The sequence below is a fragment of the Selaginella moellendorffii genome, unplaced genomic scaffold (assembly GCF_000143415.4).
Source record: "Selaginella moellendorffii unplaced genomic scaffold, v1.0 SELMOscaffold_102, whole genome shotgun sequence".
NCBI classification, from domain to species: domain Eukaryota; kingdom Viridiplantae; phylum Streptophyta; class Lycopodiopsida; order Selaginellales; family Selaginellaceae; genus Selaginella; species Selaginella moellendorffii.
The window spans coordinates 350,336-373,423 of record NW_003314363.1 but is presented as its reverse complement, the minus strand read 5'-3'; the positions used below and the strand labels follow the sequence as shown (position 1 = coordinate 373,423).

General features: G+C 53.4%; 4 protein-coding genes across 5 annotated transcripts; 2 read left to right on the top strand and 2 right to left on the bottom strand.

Annotated features, from left to right (window-relative positions):
- Positions 1-92: 92 nt before the first annotated feature.
- LOC9629856 lies at positions 93-3,884 on the top strand. Of its 2 annotated transcripts, none has more exons than XM_024663743.1 (10): positions 93-495; positions 662-762; positions 835-927; positions 1,002-1,112; positions 1,186-2,211; positions 2,269-2,703; positions 2,789-2,893; positions 2,999-3,340; positions 3,405-3,536; positions 3,601-3,884. In XM_024663743.1, exons 1-10 carry the CDS (start codon positions 342-344, stop codon positions 3,748-3,750), a joined length of 2,649 nt encoding a protein of 882 aa, XP_024519511.1. In that variant the 5' UTR covers positions 93-341; the 3' UTR covers positions 3,751-3,884. The 2 variants fall into 2 exon arrangements, with proteins under 2 accessions (XP_024519511.1, XP_002990002.2); XM_002989956.2 differs by having other exon boundaries at positions 2,996-3,340.
- A 9-nt stretch (positions 3,885-3,893) lies between these two features.
- Positions 3,894-6,279, bottom strand: LOC9630344. The gene is made up of 5 exons (XM_002989884.2): positions 5,284-6,279; positions 5,070-5,127; positions 4,843-4,926; positions 4,548-4,689; positions 3,894-4,455 (listed from the first exon to the last, which is right to left on the bottom strand). The coding sequence occupies exons 1-5, from the start codon at positions 5,894-5,896 to the stop codon at positions 4,090-4,092; spliced, it is 1,263 nt and encodes a 420-aa protein (XP_002989930.2). The 5' UTR covers positions 5,897-6,279; the 3' UTR covers positions 3,894-4,089.
- A 7,159-nt stretch (positions 6,280-13,438) lies between these two features.
- Positions 13,439-14,440, top strand: LOC9629568 (cyclin-dependent kinase 1-B). The gene has a single exon (XM_002989954.1). It carries the CDS (start codon positions 13,439-13,441, stop codon positions 14,438-14,440), a length of 1,002 nt encoding a protein of 333 aa, XP_002990000.1.
- Positions 14,441-14,531: 91 nt separating this feature from the next.
- On the bottom strand, positions 14,532-22,610 carry LOC9630341 (pentatricopeptide repeat-containing protein At3g57430, chloroplastic). Its single transcript, XM_024663734.1, has 11 exons — positions 22,523-22,610; positions 22,361-22,447; positions 22,159-22,286; positions 22,050-22,095; positions 21,889-21,986; positions 21,784-21,831; positions 18,305-21,724; positions 17,715-17,905; positions 17,296-17,460; positions 17,117-17,196; positions 14,532-15,960 (listed from the first exon to the last, which is right to left on the bottom strand). Exons 7-11 carry the CDS (start codon positions 21,400-21,402, stop codon positions 14,764-14,766), a joined length of 4,731 nt encoding a protein of 1,576 aa, XP_024519502.1. The 5' UTR covers positions 21,403-21,724; positions 21,784-21,831; positions 21,889-21,986; positions 22,050-22,095; positions 22,159-22,286; positions 22,361-22,447; positions 22,523-22,610; the 3' UTR covers positions 14,532-14,763.
- Positions 22,611-23,088: the final 478 nt, after the last annotated feature.

Below are 23,088 nucleotides of genomic sequence, written 5' to 3'. Positions count from 1 at the left end.
AACTGGACCAGGGAACCCGGAAGAGATAGTGGTCTTTTAGAAAAAAAAAAAGGCTTTCAGCGATATAGTTTGACACGGGACATTAAATTTTTTAGGGTTTGTGTGGAAGAGATTAGGGCTTTTCATTCTCTCTCCCCCGCAGCAGCCGAATTCTCTGAGATTCTCCACGAATTTGCTGTTCTGGAAGCTTTCGCCCCGGTGACGGAGCTAATCAGGCCCGCCGGGGCGGGCGGAGTGAGATTTCTAGCGCTTGGAATCGGTGTCTTCTCTCCGTGGCAAGGATTTTGTTGAGATTTCAGAGATTTCTCCCTTCTTTGGATGGTTTTGGCCGCGACACAGACATGGTTGTGAATGCGCACCATCACAGGCTTCTCTTGGAGCGGCGCGTGCCGCAGGAGGTACCGCGATTGTCCCCGCACGAGCAGCCGCTGGGCGGATTCATCTTCTTTTGCAACGATGAGACCATGCCCGAAGACTTTGAGCGGTGCCTCTTCGGTAAAATCTTTTGTCTTTTTTCGTTTTCTCCCATTTTCTCTTCGCTTCTTTTTTGGTTGTTCTTAATTGGATGGAGTGACTGTTTCAAATTGCTCTGTTTAGATCCGTGTTGAATCGATCGTGCTGTTCTCCTCTTCTCTTTCTCTCTCTCTCTCTCTCTCTGCAGGGCTGCCAAGGAGTTTCATTGATTCCGTCAAAGGCATACGCAAAGGGTTGCCACTATTTCTCTACAACTACAGTAACAGATGCTTGCACGGAGTATTTGAGGTGAGCCCGAGAAAACCATCTTATTCCAAGTTCTTCTTTTGTTTTGGTTTAATACTTTGCGTCTACTTGTAGGCATCTAGTGATGGTGGCTTGAATATCGAGCCGGATGCTTGGATCAACAAGGATGCGAGGTCCGGAGTTGATGTTTCCAGATATCCGGCGCAGGTAAGTTGCGTGTAGTTCTATCTAACTGCAAAGGGTGGTAGATCATCAACTTACACCCGGGAGAATCCATCCAGGTTCGCGTGCGGATTCGAGAAAATCGGGCACCGCTTGAAGAGGATGCCTTTCGGCCGGTACTCTTCCATTATGAAGCAAAGAAATTCAGGCTAGAGCTGTCCATGTCCGAGGTACTCGCAACTTTGTACTAATTCGTTTATTAAATTTTTTCTTTCTTTTTTTAATTCCCTGGAAACTTTGCAGACAGCAGCGTTGCTCAAGCTTTTCAGCAACCAGAGGCTTGAATCATCCGATGGCAGCGAGTGGGAGACAGTGCGCGGCAAGCCTCGGATAAACTGGCCCAAGCCAGGCCCTGCGAGCTCTCCGCGAAAACGGAATGGCTTCACAACGGGCACGAGCTTGAGTAGAGCAGATCTCTCCCGGGCCTGGAGATCTTCGTCGAACGGGGAGCATTTGGCAGTGGATAATGTAGGTGGTGACGCGATAAGGGACGAAGTTGCTGCATGCACCAACAAAATGGTGGGGGTGTTGGCGAGCGAAAGTGATAGAGGAGAAGATGGAGTGGAATGCTCCACCTCCCGGGGTTCGTACGTAGCAGCTCTCAAGTCTGGGATGCAACCTGGAGAAAGGGAGAGTGCTGCAGTTAAAAGCAACGGGAGCTCCAAGGTTCCTGCAGTGAAGCTGGATGCTGCTGCTGCTGCTTCTCCAGCAGCGATCATGGGCCGGCTACACGATCCGGATCCCGCCGTCAACAGCGAGATCACTGGCAATGGTTTCACAGACGCGAAGTCGGAAGCTCCGGAGGGAAAGGCTCCAAAGCCGTGGAAGCAAAGGGACGATGCCAGTAGCAACACCAACAACACCAACAACAGGAAGAAGCTGCCACTCATACAGCTCCACTCGTTCACGACTTTGCCACACGTTCCGCTCCTGACACCGATACGTTTCCACTCGCCGCCGCCGCCGCCGCCGCCGCCGCCGATGAGCGAGATGGATGGCTTTTGGTATCGCCCCGTCCAGAGGGATCAAACTTACATCCCTGGAGCTGCATGGAGCGTCCCGGTTATGCTCGTCCCTCCGGCGGCTTTCTCGCTGCCTTCGCCGGCGGTGGCGGCAAACGTGGACTCCAACTTTGGAGTGCTCCACGCCGAGATCTTGGAGTTTGCTCGCACTGCGAGGCCGTCACCCGCGGCTCGAGCACGGGCCGAGGCCGCGGTGGATTGCGTCCGACGGGGAGTGAAGCAGCTCTGGCCTGGAGCTGATGTTGAGGTCTTTTTTTTTTCGTTTCTTTCTTACAAGACTGGAACTTGAGCTTTGTTCTTGCAGGTGTTTGGCTCGTTCGCAACAGGCCTGTGCCTTCCACATAGCGACGTGGACGTCGTCGTTTTGGACACGCCAGCGCCTCCGGTTCTCGCAGACGGGGGCTACGGTGCGAGAGGTTTCCTCCCGCTCATCCGCAGCCTCGCGGCCGAGTTCAAGGAGCACCACAGGTGGTGTAAGTCGCTGATGACGATCGAGACGGCCTCCATGCCGGTGATCAAGCTGTGCTGCGACCCTTTCCCGGACGTAGCTTCGGACGACGCTCCCCCGGTGGCCATCGACGTAACTCTCGGTGGCAAGTCGCGGGGAGGCTCCAGGACTAGCAGCAGCAGCAGCAAGAAGAGGCCGGGAGCCATCTCTCCGGCGATTGTCCACAATGGAGCCGCCGCGAGAGAGTACGTCCTCGACAAACTCCGCCAGCTCCCGGCGCTGGCTCCTCTGGTACGCGCCTAGCTTTCTCGCTTTTCGTATGAAGGTTGATATCCCCGCTCGACTTCTGTGGTGAAGTATCACTGTTACGCTGCAGGTGCTCCTCATGAAGTCCTTCCTGCATTGCAAGGGATTGAACAACGTCTACACTGGTGGCCTGGGCTCCTTCTCGCTCACGCTCTTGCTCGTCTTCTACCTCGAGGTAAGAAGCAATCGTCTTTTCCAGTTTCGCAAGAGAGAACCAGCTTTTCTCTCCATGTCTTTCATCGCTTTCTGTTTTTTTTTTTCTTCGCGTTCGTTTTAGCAGCAAGTGCCTGTGTCGTGGAGTGGCAATAAAAACGGTGTTTCAGCACCTGCGAATGCGAATCATCATTCGGTGGCATCGTCCGAGGTATCCGACTCGGAGGACGACGAGACAAATCTCACGGACTCGTCCGCGTCTACCACGGCGTCCGAGGACGGTTGTGTGTCCGCCGCGAGGCCTCCGTGTCAAGAGGAGGAGCTTATTTCCCGGGCTTGGAGGATTGTGGATGACTTGCTAGTGTCACTCCAAGCTCCAGGTGCACCAAATCTTGGCACGCTCTTGATTGGGTTCCTTCACATTTTTGGACAGGAATTCGATTTCTCAAGAGCAAAGATCGTACTCAAGGTACTCCACACTTTACTCTCTTCTTCCTCTTCTCATTTGCGTTTTGGATTTGTCTTCCAACCAGGGCTCGAATGGTAGCTCTGGAGGGATGTTTGCGCTGGAGCCGAGCTTCCAGCCAACGTCTTTGTGGATTGACGATCCATTGAAGCCCGGCATGAATGTCGGGGCTGGATCTTTTGCGATGAGCAGCGTCCAGGTAAAGTTCTAGCGTTTTATATAAACGTTTCTTCGGCCTAAGTAAGATCTCAAATCCAAACCAGGCTGCTATGCGGGACATGCTGTTCGTCTTGGCCAAGCCTCAACAGGATCAACACCAAGATCAGCAGCAAGAAAACCACAAACTCCACCAACAAGATAGAAGGCGTAATTCTCCCTTGCCTCACCTTGACCAACTTTTCCAGGTGGTTTGATTATTCTAAAACATCCATGAAAAGGAAAAGCAAAAAAACAAACAAAAGAGAGAGAGAAAAAAATGGTTACAGGAAAATGTTCTACAATGGTTTTTGACTTTCTTTGACTGTTAACTTTTTTAGAATTTCTTTCACGTGAAGACTTTTATAAGTTGACTTCTTTGACTTTTAGAGCAAACACAACACGTATAATACAAAAGCTCTGTAGTGTACAACAAAATAAGTAAATGGGAGGAAAGAAAAGAGAGAGAGAGACGAAAGCTTTCTCTTCTTGCTGTGGCGATGGGCGATTTTTGCTTGCCTTTTGATCGATCATCGCCCCCACTCCGTCCCTGGAAATCAGTGAACAAAAACGCTGCTGTTCCTGCTGCTCGTCAGGTTATCTCGGTTGTCAGCGCTAGCGATTGCGAAGCTCGGCGATGGAGCTCCAGTCTTGATCGTCGTCGCCTCGGCAGCGGCAGCGCACTCCTTGTGCCTGAAGCACTGCGTGGTGTGATCGTTGGTCATCCCCGCGGCTTGCATGAGCGAGTAGACGGTGGTCGGCCCGACGCACGAGAAGCCTCTCCGGACAAGGTCCCTGCTGATGAACTCCGACTTGGACGTTTTGATGGGGACCTGGGCCGGCATCCGGAAGTTGGGCGTCACGGGCTTGTGATTCAAGAAGCCCCACAAGTAATTGCTTAGTGATCCACATTCTTGGACAATCTGGCCATCGAACAGTCGAACAGTGAGTGAGGCACGGAAAAAGGGAAGCAAAAAAGGAGAAAATATCGGGACGTGAAAGAATGAACTGTTACCTGTAGAACACGTCCCGCATTCTCAATTACTGCCTGGAGCTTTCCCTCCTGCTGATATATGTCCACGTCGCTCTTCAACGCAGCAACTTTCTTCTTGTCAAAGGCTGCCACTGCTGCTGGATCGAAGCCTTGGAAGGCACGCCTGGATGAAGTAGAAGGGAAAACAGAAAGGAAAACATCCACACGTTAATGCCCGCTGTTCACAATTCCCTCGAGGTGCAAGAAATTCAACGTAGAATCAAAGTAAAAGAGAAGGCAAAGAAACGAGCAAGAAGTGGAAGCAGTGGCTACCAACCTGTAACAATCTCGCTTGCTGAGAATTAAGGACCACCCCATCTCCGACTGCGCACCGGCTAGCACCAGGAGCTCGAAAAGCAAGCTGCATCAACACCACCAAGTGGAAAGGAAAAAATAAACCAGATGGATCAGCAACAACTTATAGGAACAGTGAAAGCAACAACTCATAGGAACAGCAACGAGCAAGCAATACTAAAATAAAGCTCAACAGGATCCAGCTCTTACTTGTCATCGTGCACAGGAACTCCCCATTCTTCGTCATGATAGGCGATGTACGCGGGATCTGCATTGAAAAAGGCTTTAGATGAAGAATCAAAGCGAAACAAAACAAAGAACAATCACGCAAAGATTCGAGCAGCTCACCAGACGGATTGACAACCCACCACAAACGAAGCAAACATTGAAGAAAGAAAAAAAAACACTGGAGAAAAAAACTCACCACATTGAGGCGAAATCCAAGCGCATCGCTTCTGGGTGGCAGGAGAGTTGAGCGATTCCTCCGGAAGAACGACTTTCACAGCCTTGGGCGAGCCTTGCTTGCGGCCGTAGTGAGAAATCTTGAGCTTCCTCTGGGCGAGAACTTCTTGAGGAGAAGGAAACATCGTGGTCGTCGTCCTCTTCGCTATCACGGGAGTGGAGGGAGCCTCTGGAATTTTTCTCGGCGGCGCCTTCTTTGCCACGCTCTTCCCACCCTTTAGAAGCGAGGAAGAGGGATCTTTCTTGAAGCACGGGCTGCTGTGGCAGCTGCTACTGGCAATGCTGGAAGAATCGTCCTCCTCGTCGACAATGCTAGGCTGATCGTGAAGAACAGACGCCGGGCTCAAATCCGCGGCCACGGGCTTGAGAACCGCTGGACCCGGCACTGGAATCTGGACGCTACGGAGCTTTGGAGTGCTGATCTTCTCGGCCGCTGGCACCGGAGGAGGGGATGGTTTCTTGGCAATTGATGGAGCACTCTTGAGCGGCTTGGGGGCCGCCGGAGGAGTCTTTGGCAACACCTTTGGCTGCGTTCGCCGGAGCACAGGCCGAGACGACGAATCAGCAGCGGCCATAGCTCTCGATCGACCGATGCTCCACAAAATCTCCCACAGAACCGCTAGAATTTCACTACAGAGCCAAAATATCGCGCATGCCAGCCAGGAACGCAGTAGAATCCAAGGAAATCCGTGCTCCTGAGCTCACGGAGATCCAGGAATCCAAGAAAGATAAGAGGAAAAGGAAGCGCTTGATCAGGCCAAGCAAGAAAAGGCGAATCCGATGCAACTGTGCTGCTCCGGAACCAAGAAATCGATGACGGCGGCACGAATCGCTATACCCTAGCTCGCTCACGCGCCCTGATCAAACAAGAATCCCTTGCGTGGCCAACAATCCCTCTGCCGCTTCTGTTACTCTGTTGCGGCGCTCTATCGCTTCTCTCAAGATGGAAACTCCGGAGGGGAGGGGTTTTTGGAGCCACATGAAGGGCGTAAGCTGGAACTAATGGGGCGGCCCCACGTGGCCCACTATCATTGCCCAGCGGCAGAGATGGCACGACGCGGTTGGCTGCTGGGCCGCCACTGCCTGTGTACCGACGGCACGCCTTCTTGACCCGGTTTGGGTTTGGATTATCGCGCCCATTTTCAAATTTAAAGTACTAATAAAACCGATTTAAATTTTAGGGCTCTTAGAAGCTTCTCTCTTGTCAAGTGTAGAGTTCTACACTGATCGTAAGGAATGAAATAAGAGAGAGCTATTGATTTGAATTTTGGGACCACGTCGCGACCCGACGACCATGGCCACTGGCTGATCGATCGAGCGATTGATTCCAATGCGATATTATTTTATCGTTATGGGAGAGAGGATGGAAGGATCGATCAAATAGTAGCGTGGGAGTAGACCCAAGACCACAAGCGTTATAATGTTGTGTGGGTCCCAACTTAAGAACTCCATGGTCCTCCAGACCTAAATTCCAACGAGGCTTTCCATGTGGGAATCTTAGCTTTGATGGAAGCTTGGATGGCGGGAACTAAGTTAGGGTTCTTACCACAGTTGAAAGTCTGGGTGGAAAACTATGGATCAAACCCAGAGACAATTGTCTGTGGGTGTATAGATATCATATCCAGGGAATGTGGGCGCGTGTTGCGTTAGCTCTCCCTGTGCTTGCTGGTCCAGCCAGCCAGATCGATGAATCCATCGCTGCGATCGAGGAGGGCACATCTCTAGATTCCCAGAGGTTTATAACATTGGAATCGTTAATCTTGCTTGGATCCACACCACCGCCACCTTTTGGATTCGTGTCATCGTCAAGCTCGTCAAGCAATTTCTCAACAAGGGACCCATGGGTGTGGTTTTCGTCAAAATCTGGATGAAAGACACATTCTACTCGCAAATTTTAACACTGGGCACTTACGCGCTCTCGCACTGTCGGCAATGAACGGTCGTCTATCGTGAAAGCGAAAATTTAAGGTATTTTCCGATTGATCTCGTCCCGCTCGCGTCACACGCGCAAATCCATCGATCAATTTCAGGAGATTCCTGTAATTGCTCCGTGTTTGGTGATGGTCATATCAAACGGAATGAAAGGAACGTAAGATCTGGTCAGATATCCCACGATCGAGATTTTGGAGATGATCGTGGCCATGACCCTTGATCCTCCATTAGGCTAAACTAACTCCCACGGAAAAATCAACGCATACATATCCATATACCTTTGATCGATTCTTTTAGTACGGGCTACGAGAAAAAGGTGGCGAGCGAAAGAAAAGAAGGCAAAATCATGAGCGCAAGTGCTGCTGGCCTGGCTTGGACTGGCTTGCAACGCATAGATTGGAGTGCTATCCAGCGGCAAAAGGCATTGCAAAGCTATCTTTTAACAGAGGAAATAGAATATTGGAGGGGTTGGAATAATCTCTGGATTCGATCGATGATCATTCCAGCAATCAATCAAGCTTGGGAGCGCTTGATCCCAACAAATTTGGCTGCTCTTGTTGGCTGGAAGTGGTGCGCTGCGCCGCTGTCTATCTATACCGGCTGTGATGCTCCTCCATGTGCAATGCCAGGCGCGCGAGCGAACAAAGGGCAGATCGCAATCACTTCACTCACACACACTCGCCCTCCCTGACACGGGTTAAAGTTCTTGGGCCCGGGTCCACGAAGAAAGCACGAGAAAAAGCGACCAGGATGCCCAAATTGCGATCAAGCGCGGATTGAGATGATAAATTCGAGCTCGACCCACCATTGGTGATGCCAAATCGTGACGACCCAAGTCGACGTAGAGCGTTTTGGGCGCCACCCACGTCAAGAGAATTCACTCCGGGGGAAAACTTTAAGAACAGAGGGAGAAGTCGCGGATTCGAGTACAGGGCACAGCCCAGCTCGATTAAAGAGTATTGTAATAGTCGACAAGGGAGGGACAGGACAGGGGAGTGCCAGGAGAGTGTTTTTTCTCCTTTTCTTATGTGGTTCTTCAGTCCATTTCGATGTCTAGCTAGACAAGCCTCGATCGATCTATAAATTGCTCTTGCTCTCCCACTTGCAAGAATTCATGCTTGTGGAGATGCTCACGCACTGGTCGATTCCATCGCTGCTGCTGGTTGCTGCCATTACGCGCCAAGAGAGACTGGAATTCGAGATCGATACACCAATTTGCAGCGCAGTGCTCAGAGAAAACCTCACACTCACTGACCGCGCGATCGCTCGCAAGCACAGTGTTGGCTACTTGCCGTCCACAGTGTTCTCGTGAGCACCAGAAAAACAGTTCTCGTTGCCGGCGGTAGGCCGCGCGTCACCCACGCGCGCGAAAGCGACGCCGCCATCTTAGAGCTCCCGCCCACTTAAGTTTTAAAATTAGGGAGATGGGCCGTTGGATGGCGAGATAGGTCAAAGGACCGTTAATCGGGAGTGGGCGTAGGGGCGCGATTTAAGAAGCGCGGCATTCTTCCGCCCCTCCAGCAAGCGCGATGGTTTGCGCGAGAAGGTATGTGTGATTCTCGCCAGCAATCGGCGGCAGGGCGACCGAGATTTGGCGGCGGCAGCAAGTGATTGAATCAATGTGGCCTGTGACGGCGCAAGAACTGGATTGCTTCTTCTCCGCGGCAAGCGATGAGCAGCACAGCTTCATCGATTACCACCAGATCCTCGCCGACGATGGTGCCGTGAAGAAGGTGTCGTTCGACGTGGCGCTGGACACGGACGATCTGTGCTGCGATTGGGGTGCTAGCAGCAAGAAAGGTGCCAAGGACGGTGGAGGCAAGCAGCAGGAGGAGACCGTCAGAAAGAGCCACAGCATTCGATCGCAGAGGAAGATTAGCCTCTGCGATTGCAAGAGCCTTCTCAAGAAGAAGCTCATCGACAACAGGCACACGAAGTGGATCCAGAGGCAGTGGGAGAAGCACTGCGGCAATCCTGCCAGGATCAAAGACAAGCTCGTTGCGAAGAATTTCCTGGGACGCCACCATCCTTCCACTTGCGGTCGTCAGCACTTCCCAGGAGGAGGAGGAGGAGGAGGAGACGATGCAGTGATGGCTTCTGAGGGAAGAAAAAAGCTTCCACTGGCTTACAGCTTCATCTCTTTCAAGGCTGGGATTTCTACTGTGGATTTCAAGACGAAGCTACTTCCAGCCGAATGCGTCCAGGTGTGGAGGAGGTGGAAGATCAGCAAGAGCTTGCAGTTGCCTTTCAGGCGGAACAACCAAATCTCTGACCATGCCGCGGAAATTCGCGAGCAACCCGTGGCTCAATCTTCCAAGTTCTTCCAGGACCATGACGTGCTCACGGATTGCTCTTGCGGGCTCCTCATGGTGGCTGCCGATCACAGCAGCAGCGATTCAAAGTCACAACTCCAACACGACGATTTTGTTTTTGTCAGCACCGGTGTGGATTCTAAGCTCCAGGAAGACAGCACAGAGTTTGACAACGCTAGTGCTATCTACGTTGACGTCGGAGTACAAGGTGGTAGCAGTACCACGGATCCGGTGGATCTCTCAAAAGCTCCGTTGGTGGTGGAAGAAAGTGCATGCGCCAGTAGCAGTGGAAGTGTTGTTCTCGAGACATCGACGTGGAGCTCCCAGCACAATCAAGACGATCCCACGAACGTATCCAGTTCCAGTACGTTAGATCTCGCTGGGACTCTCCCAAGAAGGAGAAGGAGAACGCGGAGCCCATCCTCCGATCTGACAGCCGAAGTTACAAAGTATCTCCTCTTCAGAGAACTCCTACGTCGGATGTCTTCATTGGATCAAGCAGCGTGCTGCAGCCAGTCGGAGTACTCAGCCTCGAGTGACGAGCAGGATTCGAAAGAAGGAGAAGAACCTCCTCCGGAGTCGTTGGCAGAAGAGCGACCCGCGGCTAGCAGCATTGCTGAAACTCAGAAGACCATCCGGGAGGAGGTGAAGCACTCGGCGAAGTCTCTCAGTCCATACCGCGCTCTGTTTGAAGATCGAAACAAGGACCTTCTCCAGGAGCTCCTGACGTCTTTGAGCGAGGAGGCACAGCTTATCAGGCAGGCATGGAACTGTAGCTTGGAAGAGACGATCGCATGTCAAGAGCAGGCTGCTTCTACTGCTATTGCTCCGTCAAAGTCCGAGAAGGAGAAGGAGAGAGTTTCCTTGTTCCTCAGCCTTAAAGACGGGAAGATCCAGCTCAAAGACAAGCACAAGGATGAGCTCCAGCACGACTGCCTCTCGAACGTAGTGAAGCAGCACGGGATGACGACTGGTTTCTACATGAAGATCACCCAGGAGGAGATGCTCAAGAAACTCCCGTCCAAGACGAGGACTTCGGCGAGGGGGAGAAGCGTTAACGCTCAGGGAAGAGCAATCACGTCGCAACGAACGTGAAACCACGCGAGCAGTACGAGCAGTGAGGCGGATTTTTCTTTCCACAATCGAGGCAAGTCAGGTATAACTCTCTCATTTAGTTGAAGCGTTTTGTGCATTAACCCGGCTTTGTGAATCACAGGAGGATTCTGCTCAAGCTGGCTAGCATTCTTAGCAGGTGCCTCTCTTCCTTCTTTTCGCAAGAGTAAAAACTAAGTTCCTGCTGCTGCTTACAGTTCATAGCTCTCAAAAATCGGGGGAGAAAAGATGTAAACAACTTTTCGAGGTCACCACTTTGAGGAGCTAGACCAACAAAAAAGAGAACAGTATTCACAAGAACCATATAAACTGGGAAGGTACGAAAGCAGAACCGGAAAACGAGACGACCGAAACAAAAGAGAACCAAGGAAAAAAAACCACGACGAATCGTTAGACCGAAAGAGCAAAGAGGTACCGGCTGTCGACGTCCGGGAAGTGCATCCTGTGCCACGACTTGCGCGTGATCCAGAACACGAATCCCGGGCCCCCGCGGGTGTTGGCGAAGAAGATGCACTCGCTCGAGCCGCGGCACCGGTAGCTCCACTGCGTCTCCAGCTCCTTGCAAAACTGCGCGCACGCGCCACCCGGCATGGTGCTGAGCGGCAGCCAGCGCGATGTGGCGGTCCTGGACATCCGACTTGGGGCGGCGTCCTCGGCCTGGAAGATGGACAGGGAAGACTTCGCAAAGCTAAAGACGACGAGCAGCAGCGTGCCGGAGCGGTCCACCAGGTCCATCACGTCGTGCCACTCGTAAGCAAAGCCGGGGAGGACGACGTCGTGGTAGCCGAAGGGATCCACGGCGGCGGACATGTTGAGGCTGATGAGCCCGACGCCGGGGCCGTGCCGGCCGGGCGGGCGGAGGAGCACGTAGAGGTGGCCTTTGCACACCACCGAGGCGCCCCAGCGCTTGAGATCGCCGTCGAGCTTGATTTTGAAGGAGCTCCACTGGCGGGTGGCGGAGTGGTAGACGTTGGCCACGGCCCAGGCGTGAGCGGTGGCAGAGTCGGCATGGGGGAAGCCGAGCCGGAGAAGCGCCAGCTTGAATCCTCCTCCTCCACGACTCTCCGAGCTTAGCGAGCTGGGAAGAAGCCGGGCATGCTGCGAGCTTGGTTGGCCTGGAACAAGATGGTGGTTGTCGCGGGCGAGGCCGAGGCGAAACTCGTAGACGACGGGGTCCGGGAAAGCTGGCGGGGCGGGGATGATCCGGACGGAGCTCGGGTGGAGGGGGTCGGCGGCCACCCGGATGGAGGTCGGGGTGTGGCGGCAGGCCCAGGCAAGGAGCTCGCTACCACCAGCACCGCCGCCGGAGGTAGCCGCGAACTCGAGCCAGCAGAGGTCCGGGTGGCTGCGGGGCGCCGCCGGGCAGCACGCGATGTCCAGCAGCGTGAAGCTCCGCCGCAACTGGAGGTTCCACGCCACCAGCTGGAAGCGCCGCCGCTCGTCCTCCTCCTTGTCCGCCTCTTCCGCCACCACCACCACCTCGTTTCGATCGTCTTGAGGCTGCTGCTGCTGCTGCTGGCAATGATCTTCTTCCTCCGCATTAACATGCTCTTCGTCTCCTCCGGGAGTTTTCTTGCGCTGGGCGGACTTGATCGACGCCAGCCACTCCCACGTCATGGGCTGCTTGCCGTGCTGCTTGCGGTAGACCCGCTGGAACGCCTCCGAGCAGATGACGCGGTTCCAGCGGCGGCACACCGCGCACGAGCGCGCTACGTCGTCGCGGTCCAGGCGGACGAGGATGCGCTCCAGGGCGCCGCTGGGGATCCCCATTTCCGCCGCCATGGCGCCACCGCTGCTCATCTTCTTCTTACTTGCCTTGTCGCCGCTCCCGCTCCCGCCGCTGCTGCTGCTGCTGAGGTGATGCTGCTCGCTGGATTCCGCCCCTGATGACATGGATGGATTCGCCTCGCGCGCGCGCAGCCGCCGCGCCGATCGCCGATCGCCCGTTCGCTCGCTCTCTCTCACGTCATCGTCAAGAACCCTAAAAAACCCTCCCTCTCCAAACACCCAGCGTTTTTTAATCCACATTAATTTTACCCCAGTCAGATTTTTTTTCTCATTGCACGATTTTCACCACCTTTTTTTAGCTTCACACACACCTCTCTCTCTCACTCATCAAGAACTCCAATGTTTTTTTTTTAATCTCTGTCACCACCTTTTTTATATTAAAGAAAAAGGTAAGATGGTATACAAAAGTATACAAAAGATGTGATCAAATTCTAAAAACCTTTTGGCCATTTTCTTCTCTTTGCACCTTTTAAGCTGTTTGGCCATTTTTTTCTACCACTTTTTATCACCAAGCTTAAAATCTCTCCGTGTGTGTGTGTGTGTGTGTGTGAGTGAGTGAGGGATATGCTGTGATTTTCCAGGAGTACCACACATCAACCTTTTGCACCCGGGCGATCTCACGGTTCTTTGATCTCGGCTCTCAATAGCCAAAACCCAAGAATTCTGGTAAACAAAAAAGCTTGGTACGTTTTTTTTTCTATGCTTTCTGATCCTTTTTCTTTTCTTTTGTGTGTGTGTGTAGTGGTGGTGCTCTCTTGACGATCCCAGACAGGTCCTCTGCAACCGCACCCAACGTAGGGCTGGACATGATCAAGGAAGCTCAAGGAGGCAAGATTTAAAGAGTTTTTTTCCTTTATTTTTACATTTGTAATTAAAATAAATGCCCTTTTCTCCATCTTTTTCTTGAAGCTAGGTGCCTTTTTCTGCAAAACAAATCCTTTAGGTTTTCCTAACTACTCATTTTTTCGAGCGATGGCAGACTATGTGTGGGCGAGTGACGCGAGGTTGCTAGGCGCTGGAGGCGACGGAGAGGTGAGGGTTGGGTTCCACCGAGAGACTGGAGACAAAGTAGCCATGAAGAAGATGTACGAGCACGAGTACCTTTACGATGCCATCATCAACGAGTCGGAGATCCTGGAAGAGGTAGCGCACGACAACGTCGTCAATCTCCTTGGGTTGACCTGCAACAACCAGGGGACGTTCATGGTGATGGAGCTCATGGACGGGAGTTTGGGCGATGTGATCTCGTCACGCAAGCTTGGGGAGCACGACATCAGGGCCGTGATGCGCCAGATCCTCGAGGGCCTGGCGTGGATTCACGCGCACAGAGTCGTTCACCAAGACGTCAAGACGAGCAACGTTCTCGTCAAAAGGGATGGAGAGAAGAATAAGTTTGTGGTGAAGCTGGCGGACTTCGCTGCCGCGAGGAGGCTGCGGACACGCCCCTGGTCGAACAAGGTCGGCACCCTAACGTTCAACGCTCCGGAGCTTCTCAAGGGTGCCACCAGCTTTGGCACCGCAATCGACGTGTGGGGCGCCGGGTGTATATTCGCGGAGATGCTCCTGGGTAGCAATCCCTTTGACGTGACCGACGAGGAGGACTGGGACTCGTTCGACTGTTTTGTGGCTGATTTCGCCAAGAAGCTGGGCATCGATGGCTGTGGCATGGGCTATCAAGACTGGTGCCGAGAGCGAGCACGCGAGAGGATCTTGGAGAAGATGGCGCGGTGGAAAGCCGAGGACGTGAGAAGCAGAATTAAAGACCCCGATGCGGTGGAGCTGCTCAAGAGGATGCTGGCGATTGATCCAGCGAGGAGGATCTCGGCGCAAGACGCCTTGAAGATGCCATATTTCCAAGAGAAGGCTGAGGACACAGCCAGGCGAGTGCTCCCGACAATGATGACTGCGAGTGGAAATTTGAGGCCAGCTTGGATTAAGATCAACAACGCAGCCCCATCAATAGCGACAATGTAAACAATGTTTGTGGAGACTGTGAGTGTATACATTCAAAGTTTTTGCAAAACATTTTATCTTTCTCTAAGTAAATCATATAAAAGCTCAATCATGCTAAATTCATTTAAAGTTTTTGTATTCCCAAGAAAAAAGAGAAAATCCTCTGTAAACGATGAACCACTTGTGTTACTGTGGTGGTGGTGGTGGTAACGATCGCCACCACGGGAGATTCACAACACGAGCACGACCAACATTAAGTACTATATCTTCCAAACCATGGCGGCGGGGCGGGCGGCGCCGCTGCTGCTGGAACTCTCTCTCTCTCTCTTTCTCTCTCTCTCTCTCTACCAGTAATCCCCACACGAGCACTTCCCATCGCTGCTAAACAGGTGGAATCGATTGCAATCCCGCACGATGATATCCCGACCAGCGATCCTGGCGATAAACTTGGTGGCGGTGTGGCAGTCGGAGCACACCCGCAAGTTCTTCACCACCCGGATGGGCTCGCCGCTCCCCCGCGAGCTCACCAGCCCAAACGCGATGGCCATCTTCTCGCTGTGATACAACAGCATCGTCTCCTTCTCCCCCTCGCTCACGTCGTGAAGCACCGCCTTGGTGTCCGGGACGTAGCCCGCCGCGCGCATCAGCCCGTGGAGCCGCGTGAGCTCCTCGCAGATCTCGTCGGTCCTGGGATGGTACTTCCCGCCGGAGCTAAACTCGTGGAGCTTCCCGTCCACCTCGATGAAGCTCAGCCCCGGCAGCTTCTTGAGCCCCCTCTCCTCCATCTTCTTCCTCACGCTCGCCACCTTTTCCCACATCCCGTGAGCCGCGTAGATGTTGGACATGGCGATGTAAGAAGCAGTGCTCGACGGATCCAGCTCGTAGACTCTCTCTGCCGCGGCTTCGCCCAGCTCCAGCTTCCCGTGGATCCGGCACGCCGTCAGGAACGTCATCCACGCCACCGGGTCCGGCTCAAACGGCATGCTCTCCAGCAGCTCCTTTGCGTCGAAGAGCCGCCCGGATCGTCCCAGCAGGTCCACCATCGCCGCGAAGTGGTCCGCCGTTGGAGCCAGGCCGTGGAGCTCCGCCATGTCCGTGAAGTAGCGCCACCCCTGCTCCAGGCTGCCGCCGTGCGTGCACACAAACAGGATGCTCGTGTAAGTCACGTCGTCCGGCTTCACTCCCTCGAGGTCCATCTCCTGGAAGAGGTCCAGCGCCTCCGCGTAGCGGCCATACTGGGAGAAGGCCGCCACCATCGCCGTCCAGGACACCACCGTCTTCTCCTTGGCCGCCGCGAACAGCCGCTCGGCCTCCTCCAGGCTCCCGCAGCGCGCGTACATGTTGATCAGCGTGTTCGTCACCACCACGTTGGATTCCAGCTCGCTCTCGGATATCTGCGCGTGGAGGGCCTTGACTTCCAAGAGGCGGCCCAGGCTCGCGCAGGCCTCCAACACGGCGATGAAAGTCACGGCGTCGGGCTTCAAGCCAGCGGCGCCGGTCATCTCCCTGAAGATCTTCACGGCACACCGCGCACGAGCGCGCTACGTCGTCGCGGTCCAGGCGGACGAAGATGCGCTCCAGGGCGCCGCTGGGGATCCCCATTTCCGCCGCCATGGCGCCACCGCTGCTCATCTTCTTCTTACTTGCCTTGTCGCCGCTCCCGCTCCAGCCGCTGCTGCTGCTGCTCTGATGACATGGATGGATTCTCCTCGCGCGCGCGCAGCCGCCGCGCCGATCGTCGATCGCCCGTTCTCTCGCTCTCTCTCACGTCATCGTCAAGAGCCCTAAAAAACCAAACACCCAGCTTTTTTTAATCCACATTAGTTTTACCCCAGTCAGATTTTTTTCTCATTGCACGATTTTCACCACCTTTTTTTAGCTTCAATACTCTCACACTCATCAAGAACTCCAATGTTTTTTTAAAAATCTCTGTCACCACCTTTTTTATATTATAGAAAAAGGTAAGATGGGTAAAAGTATGAGAGAAAAAAATGGTCAGATTCTAAAAACCTTTTGGCCATTTTCTTCTCTTTGCACCTTTTAAGTTGTTTGGTCATTTTTTTCTACCACTTTTTATCACCAAGCTTAAAATCTCTCCTTTGTGTGTGTGTGTGTGTGTAAGTGAGAGATATGCTGTGATTTTGCAGGAGTACCACGCCTCAACCTTTTGCACCCGGGCGATCTCATGGTTCTTTGAGATAAACGTTGGCGTTTTACATCTCGGCCCTCAATAGCCAAAACCGAAACAAAAAAGCTTGGCACATTTTCTTTTTATATGCTTTCTGATCCTTTTTTTCTTTACTTTTTTGTGTGTGTGTGTGTAGTTATGGTGCTCTCTTGACGATCCCAGACAGGTCCTCTGCAACCGCACCCAACGTAGGGCTGGACATGATCAAGGAAGCTCAAGGAGAATATGCTGCCCGCAGCAAGATTTAAAGAGTTTTTTTCCTTTCTTTTTACATTTGTAATTAAAATAAACTCCCTTTTCTCATCTTTTTCTTGAAGCTAGGTGCCTTTTTCTGCAAAACAAATCCTTTAGGTTTTCCTAACCATTCATTTTTTCGAGCGATGGCAGACTATGTGTGGGCGAGTGACGCGAGGTTGCTAGGCGCTGGAGGCGACGGAGAGGTGAGGGTTGGGTTCCACCGAGAGACTGGAGACAAAGTAGCCATGAAGAAGATGTACGAGCACGAGTACCTTTACGATGCCATCATCAACGAGTCGGAGATCCTGGAAGAGGTAGCGCACGACAACGTTGTCAATCTTCTTGGGTTGACCTGCAACAACCAGGGGACATTCATGGTGATGGAGCTCATGGACGGGAGTTTGAGCGATGTGATCTTGTCACGCAAGCTTGGGGAGCACGACATCAGGGCCGTGATGCGCCAGATCCTCGAGGGCCTGGCGTGGATTCACGCGCACAGAATCGTTCACCAAGACGTCAAGACGAGCAACGTTCTCGTCAAAAGGGATGGAGAGAAGAATAAGCTTGTGGTGAAGCTGGCGGACTTCGCTGCCGCGAGGAGGCTGCGGACACGCCCCTGGTCGAACAAGGTCGGCACCCTAACGTTCAACGCTCCGGAGCTTCTCAAGGGTGCCACCAGCTTTGGCACCGCAATCGACGTGTGGGGCGCCGGGTGTATATTCGCGGAGATGCTCCTGGGTAGCAATCCCTTTGACGTGACCGACGAGGAGGACTGGGACTCGCTCGACTACTTTGTGGCTGATTTCGCCAAGAAGCTGGACATCGATGGCTGTGGCATGGGCTATCAAGACAGGCGCCGAGAGCGAGCACGCAAGAGGATCTTGGAGAAGATGGCGCGGTGGAAAGCCGAGGACGCGAGGAGCGGAATTAAAGACCCCGATGCGGTGGAGCTGCTCAAGAGGATGCTAGCGATTGATCCGGCGAGGAGGATCTCGGCGCAAGACGCCTTGAAGATGCCATATTTCCAAGAGAAGGCTGAGGACACAGCCAGGCGAGTGCTCCTGACAATGACGACTGCGAGTGGAAATTTGAGGCCAGCTTGGATTAAAATCAACAACGCAGCCCCATCAATAGCGACAATGTAAATAATGCTTGTGGAGACATTCAAAGTTTTTGCAAGACATTTTATCTTTTTCTCGAAGTAAAAACTCAATCATGCTAAATTCATTCAAAGTTTTTGTATTCCTTTTTCTTGGCTAAAAGAATATTCAAGAAAAAAAGAGAAAATTCTTTGTAAATGAATTTGTGTTACTGTTGGTGGTGGTGGTGGTGGTGGTGGTAACGATCGCCACCACGGGAGATTCACAACACGAGCACGACCAGCATTAAGTACTATATCTTCCACACCATGGCGGCGGGGCGGGCGGCGCCGCTGCTGCTGGAACTCTCTCTCTCTCTACCAGTAATCCCCACACGAGCACTTCCCATCGCTGCTAAACCGGTGGAATCGATTGCAATCCCGGAGGATGATATCCCGACCAGCGATCCTGGCGATAAACTTGGTGGCGGTGTGGCAGTCGGAGCACACCCGCAAGTTCTTCACCACCCGGATGGGCTCGCCGCTCCCCCGCGAGCTCACCAGCCCAAACGCGATGGCCATCTTCTCGCTGTGATACAACAGCATCGTCTCCTTCTCCCCCTCGCTCACGTCGTGAAGCACCGCCTTGGTGTCCGGGACGTAGCCCGCCGCGCGCATCAGCCCGTGGAGCCGCGTGAGCTCCTCGCAGATCTCGTCCGTCCTGGGATGGTACTTCCCGCCGGAGCTAAACTCGTGGAGCTTCCCGTCCACCTCGATGAAGCTCAGCCCCGGCAGCTTCTTGAGCCCCCTCTCCTCCATCTTCTTCCTCACGCTCGCCACCTTTTCCCACATCCCGTGAGCCGCGTAGATGTTGGACATGGCGATGTAAGGAGCAGTGCTCGACGGATCCAGCTCGTAGACTCTCTCTGCCGCGGCTTCGCCCAGCTCCAGCTTCCCGTGGATCCGGCACGCCGTCAGGAACGTCATCCACGCCACCGGGTCCGGCTCAAACGGCATGCTCTCCAGCAGCTCCTTTGCGTCGAAGAGCCGCCCGGATCGTCCCAGCAGGTCCACCATCGCCGCGAAGTGGTCCGCCGTTGGAGCCAGGCCGTGGAGCTCCGCCATGTCCGTGAAGTAGCGCCACCCCTGCTCCAGGCTGCCGCCGTGCGTGCACACAAACAGGATGCTCGTGTAAGTCACGTCGTCCGGCTTCACTCCCTCGAGGTCCATCTCCTGGAAGAGGTCCAGCGCCTCCGCGTAGCGGCCATACTGGGAGAAGGCCGCCACCATCGCCGTCCAGGACACCACCGTCTTCTCCTTGGCCGCCGCGAACAGCCGCTCGGCCTCCTCCAGGCTCCCGCAGCGCGCGTACATGTTGATCAGCGTGTTCGTCACCACCACGTTGGATTCCAGCTCGCTCTCGGATATCTGCGCGTGGAGGGCCTTGACTTCCGAGAGGCGGCCCAGGCTCGCGCAGGCCTCTAACACGGCGATGAAAGTCACGGCGTCGGGCTTCAAGCCAGCGGCGCCGGTCATCTCCCTGAAGATCTTCATGGCCGCCACCGCACAGCCGTTTTGGACGTAAGTCGTGATCATGGCGTTCCAGCAGATGGTGTCGCGCGATCCCAGCCTGTCGAATACTTTCCTCGCCTCTTCGACTCTCCCGTGCTTCCCGTAAGTGTTGAGCATCGTAGTTCCAACCACCGCGTCTTTCCCAAACCCGTTCTTCACAATCTCCGAGTCCACCCAGGAGCACTCCTCGAAGCTCGAGCAAGCTCCAAGCAAGCTCATAAAGGTGACATTGTCCGGCTTGAGTTCCTCCCTGACCATTCCCTCGTAGAGACTGCGTGCATCCTTCCCATATCCATTGCTTGCATATGCCCCTATCAGCGTGCTCCAGGCAACCGCGTCCCTGTTCTTCATGGCGTTGAAAACTTTCCGCGCCTCCTCCAGACTCCCACACTTCGCGTACATGTTTACCAGAGCAGTAGCCACAGCAACCTCCGAATCCAAGCCTCTCTCCAGTATGTGGGAATGAACGAGCCTGCCTTGAGCTAGAGCTTTCACGCTAGAGCACGCGCCGAGAATGCTCACGAACGTTGCTTTGGTCCGCTTGAATCCTTCCATGTCCAGCTTCTGATAAAGTTCCAGTGCCTCATGAAAGTCCCCGTTCTGGACGTAACACCCGATCATCACGTTCCACGAGACCATGTCTCGCTTCTTCATCTTGTCAAACACTTCCCTCGCCTCATGCGAACTTCCACACTTCCCATACATGTTGATAAGTGCCGTGGCCACCACCAAGTCCGAGTCGAAACCATTTGCGACGATCTCAGCATGAATCTTCCTGCCTTCCGGTAGCACTTCTGGAGTAGAGAACCCAGAGATCACGTTGATGTAAGTGGTGGAGTTTGGCTTCATGTCACACTTCATCTCTTTGAAGATACGAAGAGCACCACTCCAGTCCCCGCTTTGAGAGTGAGCTAGAATCACTGCGTTCCACGATGTCTCGTCCCGCGTCTGTAAGCTCTGGAACATCCTCTTCGCGTCACCAACGCTCCCAAACCTCGCGTACATCGTCACCAGTGCATTGGCCAGCGACTGAAACGAATCCAGCCCAGAGTAGAACACCCTGTTGTGAATCTCTCGGCCCTGTGCCAAGGAAGAACATGCACCCAGAACGCTGACGAACGTAACGTGGTCCGTCCCCAGCCCCTGTAAGTTCATCCTCCAGTACAAAACCAGAGCTTCAGTGCTATGCCCGTTCTGGGCATACGCTGCGATCATTGCATTCCACGACACCACATTTCTCTGCCGCCAGTCCATCGACTCGAAAACGCTTCTGGCGTCGACCAAGCTGTCGCACTTGCCATACATGCTGATGAGTGCGTTTCCCACCATCGTGTCTCGCTCAAATCTGCTGCATCGTATCCTCTCGTGAAGAGCTCGGCCTTCTGCAACATCTCCGCAGCTCGAGCAAGAGCACAGTACTGTCAAGAACGTAACGTTGTCTGGCTGCCTGTCCATCGCCCAGAACAAGTCCAGTGCTTCCCTGTGAAACCCATTCTGGGCATAGGCTCCTATCAGCAGTGTCCACGAGTAGAGATTCCTGTCCACCATGCCATCGAAGACTGTCCGAGCGTCTTGGAGACTTCCACACTTTCCATAAGCCTGTACCAAGAGATTTCCCAGAAACCTCTCCCTGTCTAGCCCGTTCTCTATGATCTCTACGTGCAGCCGCCTGGCTTGCGAGAGATCTCTTGCTGCTCCGCATTGCCTCAGAAGAGGAGGATATCTCTCCAAGCCAGCTTCCAATCTCGAGCTACTCGAGCTATGGTTGTCTTGCTTCACTGCTGGACGAGAATTCACGTACACACAAGACGGAGCCGGCGAGAACCTGCCAGGAGCTTGAGTTGAGTCACTGAAAGACGATGAAGTAGTAGGAAAGCACGAACAATTCAAACCCGGATGAAGCACCATAGCTGGTTCATCACAACTCGGAATTTCACAGCCCTATAAGTCGGGTCGTAAGGAAAAGCCGACTTTTTCGTCAAGATAAACGAAGAAACAGGCGAGCTGTGTCTCGCAGCTCGAGCCTCCCACTTTTGCCTTGCTGCAGGCTCACAGTCAGAACGCTTGCAAAGTCGCTTCTACTTACATGTAGAAGTTCACAACTTTGCCTCAGCTTCCCACCACGGTGATCTTTACTTGAGTTGTTACTTCGGGATGCAACTTGACCTCGGCTGTGTACGTTCCAATCTCTCGGATTTCGGGGACGGTCATGTTCCTTTTGTCGATTTTCCTGCAATGAGAAGAAATGAGTGCTATAGAGAATTAGAAGACAATCACAGATGTGCTTACTTCTTCGTCCGGTATTCAATAATGTCGGCCAAATCCTGGGTAGTCACACTGCATGGAGCAAGACAACTTCGGTATTATGAAGTCCCAACAAATCGAGAAACTTACGTTCCGAAAATCAGCCTGGCCATTCCACGCTTACGCTTCACGCTGAGAGGTCCTAGTCTTTGCAGTTCCCGTGCCAGAGCTTCAGCATCCTCTCTCAACTGCAGATAGCACCATCAGATTCATATTCAACACAAAGAGGGAGGCAGAAAACTACAACTTACTTTCCTCTTCTCGTTCTCTTTTCTTTCGGCCTCAAGCTTGAGCTCCCTATACACACAAGAATTCACCAAAGTAGTCGATACACCGTGAGAAAGAAGCACACGGACTCACTTTAGATATTCCGGTGTTGCCATCTTTGCTTTGCCCTTCGGAAACAAGAAATTCCGGAAATACCCAGCCCTGACGCTCACGAGATCGCCCGTCTTGCCGAGAAACTCGACATCCTCAGACAAAATAATCTGTGAAAGCAAAAAAAAAAAAGATAGAAAAATGTCCACAATCGAGCCACATTTTCGGATGCGAGTCGCATTACCTGCCTAGTCTTTACAGATCTCTTGTTCGCCATCACTCGCAGCCTCCGGGGCTGCGAAATTCCCAGCGAAACGCCATCAAGCCTTGCCTACTCGGCCAAATAGAGCGCCAGACAATGAGATTTTCAGCCGCAAGCACGCCGATCGACCGATTGAAAACTCACCGAGCTGCTCGTCGTGGCGCATCGAAGCCCTTCGAAGACGGGAAGTGCCGCGGCCATTGCCCTTTCTCCCAGAAAGAAGAAAAACGCTATTGCCAAAACCCCTAGGGGGATAAGGAATATTCTACGTTTTCCCTTAATTAAATTCATAATTTTAATTAGCTTATTGTGTACATTAGTCCAGAGGAGGAGCCCTAAAAACCTCTTCGGCCTCGCTAGGAAAACCAGCCATCCGGGTCCTGCTGGTAGTAGTAGAGTGGATTGTAGCTACTGTATTGGGATTGGTACCTCCTCTCCGAAAATCCATAAGCGTAAATGCCCAAACCGATCAATGCCGCCAGGAAGAGGAAATCCAGGCGATGGACGTAGCATCGATGCCGGACCCGGCGCGCGAAATCCTTTGCGCGTTGCCCGCGGCTTGGCCGGCTGCGCTGGTAGAGCGATTGCAAGCTCCATGATTGATCCGAGTGCCCTCGCGGCGCCGAGATGTTTTGCTTCCTGGGCGGATCCGGTGAGGAATAGACCTGGTTGTTCCTGCTCGGCGACGAGCTCCCAAATCCGGGGCTATT

What these genes read in the sequence shown, in the direction of transcription:
- LOC9629856 (XM_002989956.2), top strand. Translation starts at nt 342, where the DNA reads ATGGTTGTGAATGCGCACCATCACAGGCTTCTCTTGGAGCGGCGCGTG. An exon ending in TTTCCAGATATCCGGCGCAG is followed by an intron (nt 928 to 1,001) that starts GTAAGTTGCGTG and finishes GAATCCATCCAG; the next exon opens with GTTCGCGTGCGGATTCGAGA. An exon ending in GAGCAAAGATCGTACTCAAG is followed by an intron (nt 3,341 to 3,404) that starts GTACTCCACACT and finishes TCTTCCAACCAG; the next exon opens with GGCTCGAATGGTAGCTCTGG.
- LOC9629568 (XM_002989954.1), top strand. Translation starts at nt 13,439, where the DNA reads ATGGCAGACTATGTGTGGGCGAGTGACGCGAGGTTGCTAGGCGCTGGA.
- LOC9630341 (XM_024663734.1), bottom strand. Translation starts at nt 21,402, where the DNA reads ATGGTGCTTCATCCGGGTTTGAATTGTTCGTGCTTTCCTACTACTTCA. An exon ending in TGCTCGTGTGGGGATTACTG is followed by an intron (nt 17,906 to 18,304) that starts GTAGAGAGAGAG and finishes CGTCATTGTCAG; the next exon opens with GAGCACTCGCCTGGCTGTGT. An exon ending in TTGATGATGGCATCGTAAAG is followed by an intron (nt 15,961 to 17,116) that starts GTACTCGTGCTC and finishes GCGACGACGTAG; the next exon opens with CGCGCTCGTGCGCGGTGTGC.
- LOC9630344 (XM_002989884.2), bottom strand. Translation starts at nt 5,896, where the DNA reads ATGGCCGCTGCTGATTCGTCGTCTCGGCCTGTGCTCCGGCGAACGCAG. An exon ending in TTGGATTTCGCCTCAATGTG is followed by an intron (nt 5,128 to 5,283) that starts GTGAGTTTTTTT and finishes TTTTCAATGCAG; the next exon opens with ATCCCGCGTACATCGCCTAT. An exon ending in AGCAAGCGAGATTGTTACAG is followed by an intron (nt 4,690 to 4,842) that starts GTTGGTAGCCAC and finishes TACTTCATCCAG; the next exon opens with GCGTGCCTTCCAAGGCTTCG.